Below are 14,173 nucleotides of genomic sequence, written 5' to 3'. Positions count from 1 at the left end.
TTCACTCAGGAGACTCCCAGTTAGATAGCAAATGTTCCTTTTTTCCAAAAATATTATTTTTGTAGGCGAAATAGCTCCCGTTTGTTCATCATGCTTGGCTGAGAAATCGACCGGAAATGCTATCACTACAACGCCGAACGGGAGACATCAGGTGACCACTTGCTAAATGTGGTCCCTTACGGCTATTCTTCAACAGAAATGCGTAAAAAGACGTCACAATGCTGTAGACACCTTGGGGAATACATAGAAAACGTAAGCTCGTTCGTAGCTCATTCACAGCCATATAAGGAGTCATTGGCATGAGGCGGTTTAAAAAAATGTGGCACTTCCTGATTGGATTTTTATCTGGGTTTCGCCTGTAACATCAGTTCTGATGCACTCACAGACAATAGCTTTGCAGTTTTGGAAACGTCAGAGTGTTTTCTATCCAAAGCTGTCAATTATATGCATAGTCAAGCATCTTTTCATGACAAAATATCTTGTTTAAAACGGGAACGTTTTTCATCCAAAAATGTAAATATCGCCCCCTAGTCGTAAAAGAAAAAAAATAAATAAGCAAACAGGTTTGGTGTTCACCAAAAGGCATGTGGGAGACTCCCCAAACATATGGAAGAAGGTACTCTGGTCAGATGAGACTAAAATGTAGCTTTTTGGCCATCAAGGAAAATACTATGTCTGGCACAAACCCAACATCTCACATCACCCCGAGAACACCACATCACCCCACAGTGAAGCATGGTGGTGGCAGCATCATGCTGTAGGGATGTTTTTCCATCGGCAGGGACTGGGAAACTGGTCAGAATTGAAGGAATGATGGATGGCGCTAAATACAGGGAAATTCTTGAGGGAAACCTGTTTCAGTCTTCCAGAGATTTGAGACTGGAACGGAGGTTCACCTTCCAATGACCCTAAGCATACTGCTAAAGCAACACTTGAGTGGTTTAATGGGAAACATTTAAATGTCTTGGAAAGGCCAACACCCAGACCTCAATCCAATTGAGAATCTGTGGTATGACTTAAAGATTGCGGTACACCAGCGGAATCCATCCAACTTGAAGGAGCTGGAGCAGTTTTGTCTTGAAGAATGGGACACAATCCCAGTGGCTAGATGTGTCAAGCTTATGGAGACATACCCCAAGAGACTTGCAGCTGTAATTGCTGCAAAAGGTGGCTACAAAGTATTGACATTGGGGGGGTGAATAGTTATGCACACTCAAGTTTTCAGTTTGTCTTATTTCTTGTTTGTTTCACAATAAAACATATTTTGCATCTTCAAAGTGGTAGGCATGTTGTGTAAATAAAATGTTACACCCCCCAAAAAAATATTTTATTTTCAGGTTGTGAGGCAACAAAATAGGAAAACTAGGGGGTGAATACTTTCGCAAGCCACTGTATGACACAAAAAGGAAACAGGTTTATTATGCAAACACGACAGGCATTATTGACCTAAACAGGTATTATTATTCACCAGTTTCCTTACTCATAGAAATATTGACTCAGTCACACAAGAGGAAACATCAGCATAATAAACAACTAGAACTTGAATATGCAGTGCCTTGCGAAAGTATTCGGCCCCCTTGAACTTTGCGACCTTTTGCCACATTTCAGGCTTCAAACATAAAGATATAAAACTGTATTTTTTTGTGAAGAATCAACAACAAGTGGGACACAATCATGAAGTGGAACGACATTTATTGGATATTTCAAACTTTTTTAACAAATCAAAAACTGAAATTGGGCGTGCAAAATTATTCAACCCCTTTACTTTCAGTGCTGCAAACTCTCTCCAGAAGTTCAGTGAGGATCTCTGAATGATCCAATGTTGATTTGGTGAAATTACACTGGCAAAAACTACAGGAAAGAAGACTCTGTCACCAGTCATGGTGTGTCACTTTTGCCTCACAAACTGTTCTTCCAGGAAGGCACACAGGCTAATGGAATTTCATACAATGTTTTGTTTGTGTAGTATTTTATGAAGTAAGTGAGTGAAGGAAAATATATACCCATTTATTTTATTGATGAAATAAAAATAATTATTACAAAAGATCCCACTTGTCAGACACTGGTTGAATCAACATTGTTTCCACATTGTTCCTGTATTTTTAATGTTGGTACAAGCTGTTTCTGGGAATATGTCTTTCTGCGTGCACCTAAAAGTTAATCTATGTATTTAGGTATTTGGCATCTACACAAACAACCAGCTATATCCAGAACAAATGGAAGTGCTCCCCATAACAGAAGACACTGTGGGCCACTCTGTCTATCTAGTGATGAAAGGGAAGCCTGTTGCTGGGTTTCAGAGAGTCTGTTTTCTGGAGGAAATAATAACACTCTGCCCCAGAGAGGATCACACTGATAGATGTGTTTTTATGTGTCTGACCTGCCCCTGGAGATGTATGAGACAGACACAAAATATACATTTAAAAACATTTATATGTCTCTGAAACCTGTGTTTCATCCGGGGATAACTGTACAGTCAGTCAAAGAAGAGAGAGGATGTACAGTAAGAGAGAGGATATAAGAGAGAAAGAGCTTTCACCATTCTCTTTACGTAAGAGAGAAAACTCATGTCTGGTTAACATACGGTTGAAAATATATGCATTAAATGCAACAATGTTTACAGTGTCATATAAAAATAAATACGACTGCATATCAATTAAATGTTATTGTTGGTTTTTGATCCCAGAAACATGGCAAACGATGATTGAATGGTAGCCAACCTCTGAGGGTACAATAGCAAAGAAACAAGAGTTCATGCCTCAAAGACAAAGCTGTCATCACACTGAGGGTGTTATTTTGTGTGTGTGTGTGTGTGTGTGTGTGTGTCCTCTAAGGTATCAGTGGTTGGCTGTCTTTAGGGTTCCTCTGATCTGCCCCCCTCTCCCAGCCCTGTCGTATGCGGGTGATGGTTCGGTCCACACAGGGGGTTATGAGCAGCAGCTTGAGTAGCAGCACCACAGAGGGAAGCACCAGACACAGCATGTAGCCCGGTGGGGTGTACCACTTGTAGGTGGAGGAACTCAGGAATCTGTTCCAGCCGTACAGGTAGGTGTGCGCCGTACACAACAGCAGAGTCAGGTGACCCAGCTTGGACTGGTGGGGGAGAAAAGAACACATAAACACATGAACCACACACACACGCGCCAGATACGTGCACAGATAGAGGTCTAAGGAAGTTTGAGCACCTGCCTTTTTGCTCTCCTATGAGAAAATAGGAAAGCAAATGTCTATTTAGGAAAGCATATGTATATTTTCTCTGTTGCTATTTAAATTAATTGCCCATCAAACTAGCTAATTTCTGCTTTTTTTATTTTGGAAAATGTCCCCTCCCTACCATTCTGCCCCCAGTAGGCCTGAGGCTGATGTTAGCAGCAGAACATACTCCAATCACAGGTAAAGTCTAGTTAGATTGTTTCAACAGAATAACTAGCTAACTAGCTAGCTAACTAGCTCCTTCTACATTCACTATGATCAGCTGATAGCCCACCCCTCATTGCCCTCTCTCTAAGCAGTAGGCTATAAGCTTGCTTACAGTGGCGTTAGTGGGATTTGCATAAAATAAAGGTCTACTCCATGCTTTTCTATGGGGGGCTTTTTTCACATTGAGCACGTCCCATCCAAAGGTCTGTGCATGGCCCTGACACACGCACAAGCACACCCAAACTCACACACTTTTGACAATTATCTTAAATATATAGTTTAGCTTTAGGATAGCCTATTGGACATGCACACGTTTATCCCAGATAGGGCTAATAACACTCTGGGTATTGGAGCTGTGCAAGGAGAAGCCTGGAGAAACCTCGGAAACAGGCTGGCCAGATAAATCTCCCTTAATTGACCCTTAGCTAAGCTTCACCCCAGAATATTAGGCAACCAATCGCAGTGCTCCGTTGGATAGTGTTTTTTCTCCAATTTATGCTTTGGCCACAAATACTGGTATAGGATGAGTCAACAACCTTATCTAGTTAAGAGTTAACAGAACATAAACTTTTAAAAGTGAGATTTTCACTGGACAGTTACTTTAAAACACAATTTAAGATCATCCTAAGTGGTTTTCTCCAATGGTGGTATGAACAGGGAGTTGGACTTCCTGGAAGATTGCTGCCCAAGTTTGCTAAGTAATGAAGGGGACGTGGCTTAGCGAAGGGGCAATCGTTGTATAATTTAACTATGATCAAATATGGAACTGACCTTCACAGAGACCGACCTCCAGAGGTGGGACCAAGTCATTGTTTAACAAGTCACAAGTAAGTCTCAAGTCTTAGCACTCAAGTCCCAAGTCAAGTCCCAAGTCAAGACCGACAAGGCTCAAGTCCTAAACTTTGAGTTTCGAGTCCTAAACAAGTCATAATGTGCTCTTCACCAAATGTAATACCATTTCATATTTTTAACAAGAGTAATAGTTAGTATATTACATTACGCAAATCATGAATGCTTTTAAAAATATATATATTTATTACTTTCCATGGAAATACATGGGTTGCCATTAGAAAGTCCCCCCCCACATTGCGATTGACTATCGAGGATCACTATGGGGCCCAACCTTACCACACACACACACAACACACAACATACACACACACCCTCTCTGTGTGTGGTTACAGTAGGCTAACGTATGTCAATGGTTTTATATATAATATAAATAAATATAAATTATATAGCTGTCGGCTATATTAGCCACGACTTACTGTTCTTTGTGCAACTTCAAATGTTGAACAAAGTTGTTGCGCCTCCGCATGTTTTGCAAGTTGCAATCTGTTTTTTGTTGATACAGCGAAGTCTTTATATCCAAAAAATAATAATTTGGGGTATCATCTTTCCAAGGGCTCCATCTGAATTCACCCGCCAACATTCCTCTGCACAGCCACGCGCAACTTTTTATCAACTGGCACAATTTGATTGGCTGCTTTCCGATAAAAACTTTAATCTGTTAAGTGAAGAGTTGATGCACTGCACACTTTTTTTTAATAGCATCATTTTTAATATTTGGGCTTGGGGAGGGTATCAAGTCAGGGCGAGTCAAAAGGCTCGTCCAAGTTAAGTGACGAGTCATTGGTGTTAAAGTCAAAGTCGAGTTGCAGGTCATCATATTTGTGATTTGAGTCTGACTCGAGTCCAAGTCATGTGACTCGAGTCCACACCTCTGCAGACCTCTGGCCTACCTTAACAGACACACACATACACACACGTGCACACACACACAGACAGAGGCGTCGGGCCAATATGCGCACCACAGATTTGTCCGGTTTAAACATTTTTTATAATATAGGTTCTCTGTAATACTACTAGCCTCCTAGCAATTTTAGGTTCCCAATCTCACAACCTCATTTATAGCCACCAATAAGTTATTTCAGGCTATCAATCAAGTTAGTGTAGCTAGCTTGTGTAACTATCTTAGGTGGCACACCTGCTGGCACACCTGCTGGCAAGGTTTCACCCGGATTTGAGCAGAGATGCAGAGAAACATTTTGTTTCTTAACAAAAAGACTCACCAGTCAGACAGCTCAAGAGGTATGCTTAGATATGTTTTACATATAATTAAGTATAATGTTTATGGTTCCAGATTACAGGAAACATCTGTTTCAGATGTTTGAAAAATTCTCCAACTTCAGACCCCCAGTCCGGACCATCACCAAGCCATCCTCAGACACTGTAATTTGTGCCCCCTCAAATTTTGGGGGCAGATGATGCCCCTGCACATACATCTCTAGGTGAGTTCTCCTGGCCTGTTCTAATATATTCCTCCGAAATTATATCTGATGCATAACTTAACATTTAAATCCCTGCACCAATTTGAGGGGAATTAATGAATTAGAGAATGATCCGGAGTTTCTCCTTATTATCCCCAGCACATAACCTCTGGCTTGTCTGCTGAAAATCAGATTACTTTCCTGGAGTTCTATTGCATTCTGACCTGGATGTTGGCTCTGCACCCCGCATGAATACGTCAATAGGGGAAACACCGAAGGAGATTAGTGTACTAATTACTAATTAATTGCCAGGGACCTCACGATACGATATTATCACGATACTTAGGTGCGATACAATAGGTATTGCCATTCTCACGATTCTATGTATATTATGATTCGATACATCGATTTTATTGCGATTTGATGTTGTCATATTGTTCACTATATGTCTGCTGCAGAGAGACAAGAGGGATCATGAAATAACGTTTTTTTAGCAGTCATGGAAATAAAAGGGCTGAAAACATTGTCTCACTATTTCAAAAGAAGATGAGAACAATCTATAGGATTACAAATACTAGCGGTACAGCCGACTAGCGCTAGCTAACGCTACCTAGCAACAAGAAAAGGGGAGGGGGTGGTTACAAATCAATACTTGGAGTCAAAGTATCAATATACTATAGTCCAAAATAATATTGCGATATTTAACTGTATCGATAACTCCACCGCTAGTGAAAATGGGCAGAAAATGAGTGCCTCGCAAGTGTGTCTGGCCTAAACATTCAGTGTGACCGGTCCTGGTGATCTCACCTGTACGAAGCTGAACTCCCTCCAGCTGAGAGCGTTAATGACGGAGGGAAGAGATGTGATTCCCAATAGGACGTACAGGCCAAATCCCAGAATTCCCAGGGACAAGTAGGAGTCGTCATGCCAAGCTGTTGTAGTATCAAACATTGTGGTCCTGTTCTCTCTGATCTGGGGGAGAGAGACCGAGAGAGAGAGCAAGAGAGAGAAGAGAAAGAATGTGAGAAAGAGGAAGCGTGAGAGCAAGGGAGAGGCGTAAATCCAGTATAATCAAAACCAGTGCCTGAATCCTGCTATATACTGTAGGTGTGTGTTCAATGTACAGATGTATGATCTTAATATGACCAGTATTGTGTCACAGCAAAATAATCCTGCAGCAACAGGATTTTAATGTTTTGTCCATTTACACTTTTCCGCCAATGTAATGTTACTTGATTGGCGGCTAGGCTATTAGCTGGCCAAAATTAGGCTACCTGAAAAGTGCAACACTGTTAAGACATGCTCTGGAACTTAGGTGTTTTTGAAACCTCCTGCTTTGGGCTGGATGTCTCAATGTGTAGTTCATACATTCATAATCAATGAGCAAAGTTACTTTCTTACCACAATTAGCCACAAAATACTTAGTTTGAAAGCGACTGTTTTCTTGAAGCTGTACAACGCCATTTTCCCTACATTTCCCCCATATGGGCCAGTCCCTTAGCAATTCAAGTTTTAGCCAAAGAGCTTCAGCCCCTCACATTTGAGTGACAGCTAGCAAGAGGCTTGCCCAGCATCATCCAATTAGGTTGCAGGGTGGGCCCAACGGCTCAGTGCCCACAGTAGAGAGAGAGAGAAACCAATGACGTGGTGCACATATCTGCACAAATGTGACACGTTTTTGGGGACCACTTTTGGCTCGTGAGTGCTACTTTCAGGACTACTAGCTAAAAAGTATACAAAGGTTCAGGAGAATCTCTTTAATGTAACCATGTATTAGTGTGAATTTATTTATGTAAATCCTGCGGTGCATGAAAATTCTCAGCGACAACAGAGTGGTCAAATTAAGATCCTACATCTGTACATTTTGTCTATTCAATGTTCACTGTTTTGAAAGTGTTTAATTAGGCGTTACAGCTAGGTAGGTGTTCTTACCACAGAGACAGTGTGTTCAGTGACCCAGAACATCACAGAGTACCTGAGAACAAAATCAATACTTTCTTTACTAAAAACTAAAGGACAATACATGCCACTGTGTGTGTATTAGAGTGTTTGCTCCACTGACCGTATGGGTATGATCAGTGTATAGAGCACGTGCAGAAAGGCGAACCCCAACGACAGTAGACCCAGTTGTTTCCTGCACAGCATCCAGCGATCCAGCCAATTAGGGAAGCGCCTGATGTTAAACATACATAAACACTTATAATCAACATAAATATATATGCAACCTCGTGTGAACATACATGCATGCAAACACACACATACACACAGAGGTCTGACCTGTACTTGGTGCCTCTGTAGAGCTGCAGGAAGGAAGCCAGGACACCAGGCAGGTAACAGAGAGACAGCATGATCAGAGACACGATGGGACACACCTGGAGAGAACACACACACACATCTTGAACAGCTGGTAACACACATAGAAACAAACAGAACACAAACACTCAGAGGGCCTGTGGGCCAGTACCTGGTTGGCCAGTGAGACCATGATTCTGAAGGAGATGTCTTCGCCCTGGGTGACGTATGCATAGATGACGTATCTGATCAGTAGGTAGAAGAAGAAGGCAGCACTGAGGCCAATGGAGATGCGCAGGGGGAGCCTCCACTGGGGGAACAGCTGTAGGGGGAAGTCCTCCAGCTCCCGGGCCACTGAGAGAAATCCCTGGTCCAGGGCACTGAAACCCAGCTTGGTGGCTACCGCTATCACTGCCTGCTTGGCCTCCACACTTTCCCCGCAGATATACACCTGACATATATTTATGCACATACAGTGGGGTCCGAAATCATTGACCCTTGATAAAGATGAACAAAAATGCCTGTACAAAATAAATCATTCAAACACTGAGCTTTTGTATGCTCCAAAAAAAAGGGGAAATTATAAAATGTTGTACTAATACAATTCCTGAGAGAAATGTATTTTGTTTAACAAGTAATAAAAAAAATCTCAAAAATGTATGGGTCAAAATTATTGACACCCCTGTTATCAATACTTTTCAATAGCTCACTTTGCGAGGATAACAACACTGAGTCTTTTTCTAAAATGATATAAAAATGCAAATGACTGGAGTTTGCTTAACGGCATTGGTACTTGGATTGGGACAGGTGCTTTTGTCAGATGACATGACAGAGCTCCTTGACCGAGCATGACAGTTGTGGATTTGGTGTTGAAAAACAGAAGGGGCATCCAGCCTGGAGGAGTGCTCCCCCCCAGCCCGGTCCATCCGGTGCCTCCTCCATGCACCAAGCCTCCTGTAGGTCTCCCCAGCCTGGTGGGCCCCGTGGCAGCCCCACGCAACAGGCTGTCTCTGTCTCCTCCCTGCAGGTGCTCCCGCCTGGCCGGCGCTGCCGGGATTCTCCCGCCTGGCCGGCGCTGCCGGGATTCTCCCGCCTGGCCGGCGCTGCCGGGATTCTCCCGCCTGTCCGGCGCTGCCGGGATTCTCCCGCCTGTCCGGCGCTGCCGGGATTCTCCCGCCTGTCCGGCGCTGCCGGGATTCTCCCGTCCCTTCGGGACCCGTGGCTTGGGTCCCCAGTCCGAGGTCGGCGGCGAGGGTCGCCGTTTTTAAGAGGCCACGGAGGCGGATAAAGACGCAGAGAAAAACTATGGTGAAGTGGGGTCCACGTCCCGCGCCAGAGCCGCCACCACGGACATACGCCCACCCAGACCCTCCCCTATAGGTTCAGGTTTTGCGGGGGGGGGGGGGGCGTGAGTTGGGGTGGGCAGTCTGTTTGTTTTTGTATGTTGGTTTCTGTGTTCGGCCTAGTATGGTTCTCAATCAGAGGCAGGTGTCGTTAGTTGTCTCTGATTGAGAATCACACTTAGGTAGCCTTTTTCCATCTGTGTTTCGTGGGTGTTTATTTTTCCGTGTTAGTGTTTGTGCCACACGGGACTGTTTCGGTTTTGATTACTTCACGTTTATTGTTTTGTTCAGTGTTCGTTATTCATTAAAAAACTATGAACACTTTCCACGCTGCGCATTGGTCCTCCGATCCTTCATACTACTCCTCTTCGTCAGAAGGAGGACGAAAACCCTTACATTAGTGAAATACCTGGTTGCCTCTGCCAGGATGTCATCAAGTGGATCTTCCAACGAGACAATGACCCCAAACACTAATAAAAATCCACAAAGAAATTGTTAATTGGCCCAAAATAATTGCTCTGAATGTGTTCTCCAACTCATTAAACATATTAGAAAAAGGCTCCGTGTCTTTATCCTCACAAGGGGAATGTGCTAGAGTATTAAAAACAGCGGTGCCAATACAATTGTTTTATTATTACTTTCTCTGAGCAATTGTATTAGTATAAAATAATATAATTTCCCAAGGAAATTTGCATTGACTATAGCTCAGTAATTGAATTATTTATTTTCAACAGTCTTTATTGCAATTTTTTTTGCTCAAGGGTCCCAATAAATATTGACCTGTTGGTATTTGTACCAATTCAACTAACTGTTGTGGTTTATATTCAGCGGCAAAACAAATAAATATTTTTTATTTTCAAATAACTCAAATATTATTTGGTTTTCTGAGAGCTGCATTTGAATATCAAAGAAAAGTATTGCCTTTGAAAACTATATTCAACTACCCAAAGAATTTGAAAAGCTGGTATTTTCAAATAAAATACAAAATAATATTCCCAGGTCTGGTGTGTGTGTGTGTGTGTGTGTGTGTGTGTGCAAGCTTCTCTTTACAGAGGATACACAATACCGGTTTCTAGCTCCAGAATGAAGATGTTCTTATTTAGCACAGAGGAGTCAAAATGTACAGTGCCTTCAAAAAGTATTCCACCCCTTGACTTTCTCCCCATTTTGTTATGTTACAACCTGCATTTGTTATGGATTACATTGAGATGATGTGTCACTGGCCTACACACAATACCCCATACTGTCAAAGTGGAATTATGTTTTTAGAAATTAAAAAAAATGTATACAAAATGAAAACCTAAATTGTGTTGAGTCAATAAATTATGGCAAGCCTTAACAAGTTTAGGAGTAAATATGTGCTTAACAAGTCACATAATAAGTTGCATGAACTCACTCTCTGTGCAATAATAATGTTTAACATGTTTTTTGAATGACTACCTCATCTCTGTAACACACACATACAATTATCTGTAAGGTCCCTCAGTCAAGTTCGGTAGAGGGGGAATAATGGTCTGCAGATGTTTTCATAGTTCGGGCTAATGCTTTCAGCATACAATGACATTCTAGATGATTCTGTGCTTCCAACATTATGGCAAAAGTTTGGGGAAGGCCCTTTGCTGTTTGACAATGCCCCTGTGCACAAAGCGAGGTCCATAAAGAAATGGTTTGTCAAAGATCTGTGTGGAAGAACTTGACTGGCCTGCACAGAGCCCTGACCTCAACCCCATGGAACACCTTTGGGATAATTTGGAATGCCAACTGCAAGCCAGGCCTAAACGTCCAACATCAGTGCTCAACCTCACTAATGCTATTGTGGCTGAGTGAAAGTAAGTCCCAGTAGCAATGTTCCAGCATCTAGTGGAAAGCCTTCCCAGAAGAGTGGAGGCTGTTATAGCAGCAAAGGATAGACCAACTCCATATTAATGCCCATCATTTTGGAATGAGATGTTCGATGAGCAGATGTCCACATACTTTTGATCATGTAGTGTACAGTATATAGACTTGAAACGAGTAGCCAATTGGTGTCATGGGCCTGGCTTAAACCTCGGTGTATACCTGTCTGTTGGCATCTGAAGGTCCATTCTGCAGACTCCAGGCCGACAGGGTGTTGAAGCCTTTAACCACCTCAGCTCCAGGAACCAGACTGTTCAGGTACATATAACCACATTCACATTATATCAACATATAAAAACATCCCTAATTAACAAAACATACACATAATAACAACCTATACTGTATAGCTCTCACCTTTGCAGGTACTCTGCGTTGGCCTCTGGGTACTGATTCTTCCTCAGGTTGTTACTGAGGTCCACCAACACCTGCAATCCAACATGGCATCATATACACTGGTTCATACTTTATATTTGCCAAAATCACTGGAATATATATACATACTATTGGCTGAATGCAATGGTACGTACAATATTTTTGCTAAATACACAAGCATTTCGCTACACTCGCAATAACATCTGCTAACCATGTGTATGTGACCATTAAAATTTGATTTGAAATACACTGGAACATAGAATATATTGGCTAAATACACTGGGACATACATTATATTCGGCAACTTTACAGTTGCATGGTGACAAAACAGATATTCATACATATAGCAGAAGTAATAAAACATATATGCTACCTTTCCCTTCAGCTGATTGGCCAGTGGTACCAGGAAGTCGTAGTGTTCTCTCTGGACAGCGATGAAGATCAGATGGGCTGACTGAGCAGCTGCAGCATGACCCAGGACCTGCATATACATCATCAACATATTGATACACACTTAAACACAAATACAGTATATTGACATATACTCCCTCAAACATAAAGAAATATATTGAAATACATTTTCAAAGTAAAAACCCATATCCACATTTAACATATCACCACATAAATCCAGATCTACTTTATTTTGTACCTGTGCTCCGTGGGGTAGGAGGCTGCTGCGGCTGTGGGGGCGTCGGCTGCCGAACACCACACCGTACCCCGCCTGCAGCAGACGCAGGCCCAGAGAGCGCCCCAGGTCCCCCGTCCCAAACACACACACCCTCTCACTCTCAGGTGGGGCAGGGACAGCCTCCATCATCGGAGACAGGGACACACACTCACTCTTCTCCTCACTCCTCTCCTGACCCGTCATGCCTGAACAGAGACAGGCAAAGACCTCCTTGAGTCGTAGATAGAAGCAACAGAAAGTGTCAAAAAGACCAAAGAGTTTAAAATACCTTCCTGAAGTTTCAATCACAGAAAAAGTACATTCACATAAATGGAGCTCGCAGGAACTTCGCTAAGTTCTTCAGCAGACACCTCTAGATGGAGTTACAGTACTGTCCAGACAGAGCACTGTCAATCAATGCTAGGACAGCTTACTGTAGTTGAAATCCTGCAATGAAATGTTTTCTGCATTACATGTCCCAAAACAATAGTATTCAGAGTTGGAGCAGATCCTCTGAGTTATCCAGATTAAAGTCCTGACTGACTGACTGAGATACTACAGACTGAGTCTCTATTTGTGTCTGCGCTCCTGGTCTGAGGAGGGAAGGGATTAGTCTCTCTGCCAAGCTGGAAACTTTGTTGGAAGAGGAGCGGTGTGTTTTTGCTTGTGTGTGTGTGTGTGTGTGTGTGTGTGCATGACAGCCCATGGCACTCAGTCTGTAGTGTCTCTGAGGAGAGGCCAGTGGTTTCTGGGAAGTAGGAAGGTTACATAATAGTGGAATAGTCTGTGCTCTATCATGTCTGTGCTCTATCATGCAGAAATATTAACATTAAATACATATTCAAAACAGTATGTACTTTGCAACAAGAGTTTACTAAATGGCATACGAGCACAGGTCCTTTCACAGTTCAGGACAATAACACAACAGCTGATGCACTTTGGTTTGTTGTAATACTACCTTACCTCAGATGGCTTTTGTTCTAAGATGTGACAACATTCCATTGTGTGCAACAATAAGCTTGTAACTCCAAAAATCACAGAATGTGAAATACCAGAAGAACTGTGTCACATCACCATGAACAGTGTTTCCCAAATACAGCAGTTGGTGACCTTGAGCTCAAATGTTTCTTTAAACACTGGTTTCATCACAGCAAGAGCAATCTAAATGCTTGAGGTGGATCAGAGCAGAGAATGATTAGTGAACCCAAGCTTTAGACTGGGCCTAGTTTACAGTCACCCCACCCCCTCGCTCATCTTGTACAACTACTGCTGTACACACCTTTCCTATTCACATAATGTCTATGCACACCATTATATATACATATACACTGAGTGTACAAAACATTAGGAACACCTTTTGCTCACCGAACAGCCTCAATTCGTCAGGGCATGGACTCGACAAGGTGTGGAAAGAAATCCATTGTGATGCTGGCCCATTTTAACGCCAATGCTTCCCATAGTTGTTTCAAGTTTGCTTAAATCTTTCATCTTGCCTAGTCACACTCTGAATAGCACACACACACACACAATCCATGTCTCAATTGTCTCAAGGCTTAAAAATGCTTTTTTAATCATCTACACTGATTAAAGTGGATTTAACAGGCGACATCAATAAGTGATCATAGCTTTCACCTGATCAGGCTTTGTCTTTCTGTTTGTAAACTCAGTGGATGTACTTTGTATAATATATATATATATATATAGAGAGAGAGAGTGCATTCGGAAGGTATTCAGACCCCTTGACCTTTTGCACATTTTGTTACGTTACAGTCTTATTCTAAAATAGATTAAATTCAAAAGATAGAATTTGTAGATAATTGGCACTCTTTCTGGGACTCACCCACAAACATGACCAAGCCTGGCCTGTTGAGGAGTGACAGACTCCATTCTAGCTGGAGGGGTGCTCTCATCTT

At 42.3% G+C, this 14,173-nt stretch overlaps 1 protein-coding gene across 1 annotated transcript; it reads right to left on the bottom strand.

The window, feature by feature from the left end:
- Positions 1-1,993: 1,993 nt before the first annotated feature.
- On the bottom strand, positions 1,994-12,926 carry LOC110486049 (metalloreductase STEAP4). Its single transcript, XM_021557368.2, has 11 exons — positions 12,550-12,926; positions 12,243-12,466; positions 11,967-12,074; positions 11,576-11,646; positions 11,384-11,471; positions 8,155-8,433; positions 7,968-8,062; positions 7,753-7,863; positions 7,623-7,665; positions 6,498-6,662; positions 1,994-3,093 (listed from the first exon to the last, which is right to left on the bottom strand). The coding sequence occupies exons 2-11, from the start codon at positions 12,462-12,464 to the stop codon at positions 2,830-2,832; spliced, it is 1,446 nt and encodes a 481-aa protein (XP_021413043.2). The 5' UTR covers positions 12,465-12,466; positions 12,550-12,926; the 3' UTR covers positions 1,994-2,829.
- Positions 12,927-14,173: the final 1,247 nt, after the last annotated feature.

The sequence above is a fragment of the Oncorhynchus mykiss genome, chromosome 2 (assembly GCF_013265735.2).
Source record: "Oncorhynchus mykiss isolate Arlee chromosome 2, USDA_OmykA_1.1, whole genome shotgun sequence".
In the NCBI taxonomy this organism is placed as follows: domain Eukaryota; kingdom Metazoa; phylum Chordata; class Actinopteri; order Salmoniformes; family Salmonidae; genus Oncorhynchus; species Oncorhynchus mykiss.
The sequence above is the reverse complement of the archived record's forward strand: the minus strand, read 5'-3'. Positions and strand labels throughout refer to the sequence as shown.

Coding starts and splice junctions, on each gene's coding strand:
- LOC110486049 (XM_021557368.2), bottom strand. CDS start 12,464: ATGACGGGTCAGGAGAGGAGTGAGGAGAAGAGTGAGTGTGTGTCCCTG. Junction 11,647..11,966: donor CCAATCAGCTGAAGGGAAAG/GTAGCATATATG, acceptor GTTGGATTGCAG/GTGTTGGTGGACCTCAGTAA. Junction 7,666..7,752: donor ACACTGATCATACCCATACG/GTCAGTGGAGCA, acceptor TTTTGTTCTCAG/GTACTCTGTGATGTTCTGGG.